Here is a 7,867-nt window from a genome sequence, read left to right as displayed (position 1 = left end):
TTGTTTTAATTGTAGTTTTTATTTTAGTTTCAGTTAACTAAATTATTTTTTCATTGCTAGTTTTAGTTTTCGTTAACTATAATAACCCTGATAGGTGCTGCTAATAAAATACATTTAAATATTATGATGTTATATTTTCATGTGTTAGGTAAATAGGACATGATATTGTGTGATAGTAGTGGTGTACAGTCACATTAAATAGATGGTTTATTATAGTTAATATATATATATATATGTATATATTCTACATTTGTAGGTTACTATGCAGCGACAGGAAGTGACATTGTTGGAGCTATTTGTTATTAACTTTAATTTATGTATTTTTTGCTGCTGAAGACTATATCTGAATTAATTAGATAATAATATTATTATCATTTGAGTTCATGCTTTTGTTTTGAAGGTACTGGGCAGCAGTCAGAGAGGAGCAGACTCTTAGTTTGCTTTTAAAGATATTCCCTGTGTGAGGCGCCTCAGTGGACGTTTGATTTTTATTTATTTATTTATTTGTCTTAATTTGACGTTGAGGACAAACCACTACACACATGTAAACGTGTCTCTGCAGGTTCTGGGAAACCACACAGAGTTCCAGCGCGTGGCGACGCTCCTCCAAGACACCGTGGACTTTGACATCGACGTCAACGCGTCCGTGTTTGAAACCAACATCAGAGGTAGAGAGAGGTAGAGAGAGGTAGAGAGAGAGAGAGAGAGAGAGAGAGAGGTAGAGGTAGAGGTAGAGAGAGAGAGAGAGAGAGAGAGAGAGAGAGAGAGAGAGAGAGAGAGAGAGAGAGAGAGACAGAGAGAGACAGAGAGAGACAGAGAGACAGAGAGACAGAGAGAGAGAGAGAGAGAGAGAGAGAGAGAGAGAGAGAGAGAGACGTAGATAGAGAGAGAGAGAGAGAGAGAGAGAGAGAGAGAGAGAGAGAGCTGCCCTACCAAACATCCACCTAGCCCTAGAGACCTTTTTAAAGATGCAAATATCTTGTATGTGTGTGTGTTACTGTGTGTGTGTGTGTGTGTGTGTGTGTGTGTGTGTGTGTGTGTGTGTGTGTGTGTGTGTGTGTGTGTGTGTGTGTGTGTGTGTGTGTGTGTGTGTGTGTGTGTGTGTGTGTGTGTGTGTGTGTGTGTGTAGTGGTGGGCGGCCTGCTGTCAGCTCACCTGTTGGCAGGGAGAGCAGGGATGGAGCTGGAGCCTGGTTGGCCGTGTTCAGGACCGCTGCTCAGGATGGCCGAGGACGCTGCTAGGAAACTACTGCCAGGTATGTATGTATGGGAGGCCGTTTAGGGTGAAAACATTGAAATATGTGCACACACACATTGAAAACGTGCACACGCACATTGAAAACGTGCACACACACACTGAAAACGTGCACACACATAGAAAACGTGCACACACGCACATTGACAATGTGTACACGCACGTTGAAAACGTGCACACACACGTTGAAAACGTGCACACACACATTGACATGATGTGCAAACACGCACTGAAAATTTCCACACTCTACCACCTTCTCACACAGCGGGATATAGGCTACTGTGTGTGTGTGTGTGTGTATCTGAGTGTGCGTGTAAAATCTCAGTGCGCCCGGAAGTTGTTTCAATGTAACAGGAAGGCACCGCCATCTTTTCAAAATAAAATCAGGAAGGGTGAATGATTAATAAGATTTATGAGCAGGTGATGTGCCTTGTAGTGACAGATTGTATGATTGTGATCTAGGCAACAATATGCATAATTAATAATTTATTTAATAATTTAGTTCAACATCCCAAAACCTGTGGAGAGAGATATTTATTGCACACGTCACATGAAACCTTCTATACTTCGCTTTATAATCTACAACATGCAATGATTTATGTCTATTTAGACACCGTGGCAAAACCAGAAGTAGCTGTCCAAGACTGACATTTTACACACACACACACACACACACACACACACACACACACACACACACACACACACACACACACACACACACACACACACACACACACACACACACACACGAGGCACATCACCTTGACTTTATGATGTCATGTGTTTTTCCTCCAACCCCACTTTCCAAAAGTTTGTACAGCAGACCCTCGTGCCAAACAGAATCGAATACCTTTTTGAAATCAACGAAACAGGAGAATAATTTGCCTTTATTTGTGTTTATTTGGTGGTCAATCAGGATGCTGAGGGTAAATATGGTCTGTTGTACGGTAATTTGGTAGGAAGCCAGTTTGGGATTTGCTCAGGACATTATTCTCAGTGAGGAAATGAAGGAGTCTGTGGTCGATGATCATACAGAGGATTTTCCCGAGGTTGCTGTTGACACAGATTCCACGGTAGTTATTGGGGTCAAGTTTGTCGCCACTTTTGTGGAGTGGTGTTATCAGTCCTTGGTTCCAAATAAATCCCAGCGCTAAGGACCGTGTTCAGGAGTTTTAATAACCTAACCTCCCGCCCCTAACCCCCTAACCCTAATCTGGTCCTGGTGCTGGTGCTGGTGCTGGTGCTGGTGCTGGTGCTGGTGCTGGTCCTGGCCCTGGTCCTGGTCCTGGTCCTGGTCCTGGCCCTGGTGCTAACATGCTGTGTACTGTGCTAGCGTTCCAGACCCCCAGCGGTCTCCCGTACGGCACGGTGAACCTGCTGCGAGGCGTGAGCCCCTCAGAGACCCCGGTCACCTGCACCGCCGGCGTGGGAACCTTCATCCTGGAGTTCGCGGCGCTGAGTCGACTCACCGGAGACCCGACGTTCGAGACCGCCGCCCGACGGGCCCTGAAGACCCTCTGGGGGACCCGGTCTGACATCGGACTGGTGAGGACTTCCTGTTCAGCTAGACCCCCCCCCCCCAACCCCCTCCCCCATCCCCCCCTTAAAACCAGGTCTCACTTTGATCTGATACATGTGTGTGTGTATATGTGTGTATGTATATGTGTGTGTGTGTGTATATATGTGTATGTGTGTGTATATATGTGTATGTGTGTGTATATATGTGTGTGTATGTGTGTGTGTATATATGTGTATGTGTGTGTGTATATATGTGTATGTGTGTGTATATATATGTGTATGTGTGTGTATATATATGTGTGTATGTGTGTGTATATGTGTGTGTGTGTGTGTGTGTGTGTGTGTGTGTGTGTGTGTGTGTGTGTGTGTGCAGGTGGGGAACCACATAGACATCCTCTCTAAGAAGTGGGTGGCTCAGGACGCCGGTATCGGAGCAGGTGTCGATTCTTACTTTGAGTATCTGGTGAAAGGAGCCATCATGCTGCAGGATGAGGAGCTGCTCAACATGTTCCTGGGTACACTCCTCCTCTTCCTCTTCCTCTTCCTCCTCCTCTTCCTCTTCCTCTTCCTACTCCTCTTCCTCTTCCTCTTCCTCTTCCTCTTTTTGTGGTTTTCTGTTATTTATATCCTGTTGCCTTAAAGAGTCAGAGGCTGAACTGAGGCGCTGCATAAAGGACCAGTAGAAGATAAATAAGGAGTTTTTATTCCAGTATAGCCTCCTCTTCATCCTCTTCCTCCTCCTCCTCTTCCTCCTCCTCTTCCTCCTCCTCTTCCTCCTCCTCTTCCTCTTCCTCCAGTACAGCCTCAGAATATTAACACAGAGCTGGAGACGTGAAGAATGTGAGTTATTGAGTCTCTCCTCTTTGTCCAACCCTGAGACGGGCTGTTACACATGCTACATGAGTTCATACATCACATCCTCCTCTTCCTCTTCCTCCTCCTCTTCCTCCTCCTGCCTTAAAATAAACAATAATCATTCATCATAGATGTTCTTGGCTTTCTGCAGCTGTGGTCAGTCAGAAAACTCTACAGAACAAGGAAATGACTGTTGACCTGATATTCAGTACAGCATCAGCAGACCCATATAATCAGCCAGTGTGACAGTGAAGAGCCTCATAGGAAAATAATACACACATAAACACTTTGCATGATGCAAATGATATGATCAAAGGTTAAGAAACATGAACATGAAGCCTCCATGAATTTAAATTGATGTCACTGTGTTTCTCAGATTATGATCGAGCCATTCAGAACTACACCCGCTTTGACGACTGGTACCTGTGGGTGCAGATGCATAAAGGAACCGTCTCCATGCCGGTCTTCCAGTCGCTGGAGGCCTTCTGGCCCGGCCTGCAGGTTTTACTGCATCTACTTATCTACAGTAAAGTACTAGTACCTCTAACTGTACTGCAGTAAAGTACTAGTACCTCTAACTGTACTACAGTAAAGTACTAGTACCTCTAACTGTACTACAGTAAAGTACTAGTACCTCTAACTGTACTACAGTATAGTACTAGTACCTCTAACTGTACTGCAGTAAAGTACTAGTACCTCTAACTGTACTGCAGTAAAGTACTAGTACCTCTAACTGTACTACAGTAAAGTACTAGTACCTCTAACAGTACTACAGTAAAGTACTAGTACCTCTGACTGTACTACAGTAAAGTACTAGTACCTCTAACTGCACTACAGTAAAGTACTAGTACCTCTAACAGTACTACAGTAAAGTACTAGTACCTCTAACAGTACTACAGTAAAGTACTAGTACCTCTAACTGTACTGCAGTAAAGTACTAGTACCTCTAACAGTACTACAGTAAAGTACTAGTACCTCTAACTGTACTACAGTAAAGTACTAGTACCTCTAACTGCACTACAGTAAAGTACTAGTACCTCTAACTGTAATACAGTAAAGTACTAGTACCTCTAACTGTACTACAGTAAAGTACTAGTACCTCTAACTGCACTACAGTAAAGTACTAGTACCTCTAACAGTACTACAGTAGAGTACTAGTACCTCTAACTGTACTACAGTAAAGTACTAGTACCTCTAACTGTACTACAGTAAAGTACTAGTACCTCTAACAGTACTACAGTAAAGTACTAGTACCTCTAACTGTACTACAGTAAAGTACTAGTACCTCTAACTGTACTGCAGTATAGTACTAGTACTTCTAACTGTACTCCAGTAAAGTACTAGTACCTCTAACTGTACTACAGTAAAGTACTAGTACCTCTAACTGTACTGCAGTATAGTACTAGTACTTCTAACAGTACTACAGTAAAGTACTAGTACCTCTAACTGTATAATGGTCCTGGACTTGTTGTGATGGATGTAAATGTGTGTTTCAGTCTCTTTTAGGGAATCTGGACAGCGCAGCCAGAACCTTTCAGAACTATTACTCAGTGTGGAGGCAGTTTGGAGGTCTGCCAGAGTTCTACAGCATCCCTCAGGGTTACACCGTGGACAAGAGGGAGGGATACCCACTCAGACCAGGTCAGTCCTACTCCATCATCATCACATAGATGGATAGATAGATGGATGTGTTGCTCTGTATTATAACTGTGTGTTAAACAGATGTAAAGTTAAACATGGAGTCTGATCTGCTCTGTGAGATGACTGCTGTTGTAATTTGGTGCTTTATGAATAAAGATTGATTGAAAGCTAAGTGTTGCTGCTCTGTGTGTGTTTGTATGTTCCAGAGTTGATAGAGAGCGCCATGTACCTGTTCAGGGCGACCGGCGACCACATCTACCTGCAGCTGGGCCTCGACGCCCTGGAGTCCATCGAGAGGATCGCAAAGACGCCCTGCGGATACGCTAGCGTGAGTCCACCTGTCTGAATGTCACTAACCCCCAACCCCCTAACCCCTAACCCCCAACCCCCTAACCCCAACCACCCAACCCCCTAACCCCAACCATCTAACCCCTAATCCCTAACCCCCTAACCCCAACCACCTAACCCCCTAACCCCAACCCCTAACCCCTAACCCCCAAACCCCAACCCCTAACACCCTAACCCCAACCCCCAACCCCCTAACCCCTAACCACAACCCCCTAATCCCTAACCCCTAACCCCAACCCCTAACACCCTAACCCCCAACCCCCTAACCCCAACCCCCTAACCCCCAACCCCCTAACCCCAACCCCCAACCCCCTAACCCCTAACCACAACCCCCTAATCCCTAACCCCTAACCCCAACCCCTAACACCCTAACCCCCAACCCCCTAACCCCAACCCCCTAACCCTAACCCCCTAACCCCTAACCCCCTAACCCCAACCACCTAACCCCCTAACCCTAACCCCCTAACCCCTAACCCTAACCCCCAACCCCCTAACCCTAACCCCATAACCCCTAACCCTCACCCCCAACCCCCTAACCCTAACCCCATAACCCTTAACCCTCACCCCCAACCCCCTAACCCTAACCCCATAACCCTTAACCCTCACCCCCAACCCCCTAACCCTAACCCCCTAACCCCCTAACCCCTAACCCCGTAGATTTGTGTGTATCAGAAAGGAGAACGAGGAAAACACCAGTAGAGCTGAAAGGTTAGTAGATTGCTCAACAGGCCTTATCATGTTATTACATTAACTCCCTGTAAGGAGTTGTTTTTCACCATGTTTAATATTTCAAGGGAAATCTGGCCACCATCACTTAAGAATAGAATTCCAGGAACTGAATATTAGCCTGAACATGCCAGGTCAACTTGACCTGGTGCACAAACACAATGACGCACGACACCACACACAATCAATGGTATAAAGGGTCTGTAAGGGCCAGCCTTCTGTTCTCCGTCTCATATTTTAAGATTACTGAGTTTAGGTAATCGAGCAGATTTACTATAACCCCTAACCCTAAACCCCCTAACACCTAACCCTAACCCTCCTTTCTGTCTGTCTTTCCTCCCTTCCTTCCTCCAACCCCCTTTCTTCCTTCCTTCTGTCCTTCCTTCCTCCTTCCCTCCTTCTTTCCTCCCTCCCTCCTTCTCTCTTTCTTTCCGTCCTCCCTTCCTTCTTTCCTTTCCTCCCTTCCTTCCTCCCTCCTTTCCTTTCTTCCCTCCTTTCCTTCCTTCTTCGCTCATTCCTCCCTCCTTTCCTTTTCTTCCTTCTTTCCTTCCCTCCTTTCCTTCATTCCTTCCTCCCTTCCCTCCCTTCCTTCCTATTAGTAACGGAGTGTTACTGATGTCCCTGCAGATTAAAGACCTGCGAGATCACCAGCTGGACAACAGGATGGAGTCCTTCTTTCTCGCTGAAACCGTCAAGTACCTTTACCTGCTGTTTGACCCCGCCCACTTCCTGCATGGCGGGGGTGCGGAGGGAGACGGTTCATGGGAGGAGGGGGGTGAGGGGGGGCAGTGTGTTTTAGGGGCGGGGGGGTTCATCTTCAACACGGAGGCTCACCCTCTGGACCCAGCAGCGCTTCACTGCTGCAGCCGTCACGCTGAGGACCGACAGGAGCTCCGCCACATCCTGCTGAGCCTGTCACAGCCTCTGGAAAAGCCAGCCAGCCAATCAAAACCACCCACAGCGCAGACCGAAGACCCTCTGCTGGGCCGATCAGACAGCATTGCTCTGAAACCGGGCCAGAAGAAGACCGCCCCCCTGCTGTCCTGTCCCGTTCAGCCATTCAGTGCTCGACTCTCCATCCTGGGACAAGTTTTCACTGATAACACCTGAAGCCTGAGCTCAACTCGCAGGTCTGATCTCACTTCCTGTTGCTAAAACTCTGACACGGTGGGTTCCTTTCTGAGGTCTGGCGTCATGGCGACCGGCAGGGGAAGACGTTTTAAAACCTGGATAAGAACTAATAACAATTGGACAGCATCACACATGATCCAACCTGAAGGCAGTTTAAGTTGAATTTGGGGCCTTTGTGCTGCGTTTACTCTACTGCTCTATTTAAATTGAAAGTAAAATATATTTTTATTTATTAGATGTTGTGTGATTTGTCATGTTTTCATTTGTTGGTAACTGGCACAAAGCTGTTGTCTTCATACTGCTGCGTGTGTCATTGAGCTCAGAAGACGTCTCATCACAAATAACAAGAAGAATAAAGAAAGGAGGTTGGTATCGAGGTCACACAGTCGCT

General features: G+C 46.2%; 1 protein-coding gene across 1 annotated transcript in view; it reads left to right on the top strand.

Annotated features, from left to right (window-relative positions):
* Positions 1–7,602, top strand: part of edem2 (ER degradation enhancer, mannosidase alpha-like 2) — an 11,484-nt gene extending 3,882 nt beyond the window's left edge. Inside the window, exons 4-11 of the mRNA XM_053317077.1 lie at positions 563–668; positions 1,130–1,255; positions 2,591–2,802; positions 3,149–3,290; positions 4,007–4,131; positions 5,127–5,271; positions 5,478–5,599; positions 6,973–7,602. Coding sequence (XP_053173052.1) covers positions 563–668; positions 1,130–1,255; positions 2,591–2,802; positions 3,149–3,290; positions 4,007–4,131; positions 5,127–5,271; positions 5,478–5,599; positions 6,973–7,455 — 1,461 coding nt within the window. The 3' untranslated portion in view covers positions 7,456–7,602. The remainder of the gene's footprint in view (positions 1–562; positions 669–1,129; positions 1,256–2,590; positions 2,803–3,148; positions 3,291–4,006; positions 4,132–5,126; positions 5,272–5,477; positions 5,600–6,972) is intronic.
* Positions 7,603–7,867: the final 265 nt, after the last annotated feature.

The sequence above is a fragment of the Scomber japonicus genome, chromosome 4 (assembly GCF_027409825.1).
Source record: "Scomber japonicus isolate fScoJap1 chromosome 4, fScoJap1.pri, whole genome shotgun sequence".
NCBI lineage: Eukaryota > Metazoa > Chordata > Actinopteri > Scombriformes > Scombridae > Scomber > Scomber japonicus.
Note: the sequence above shows the minus strand (reverse complement) of the source record. Positions and strands in the feature narration are given on the sequence as shown.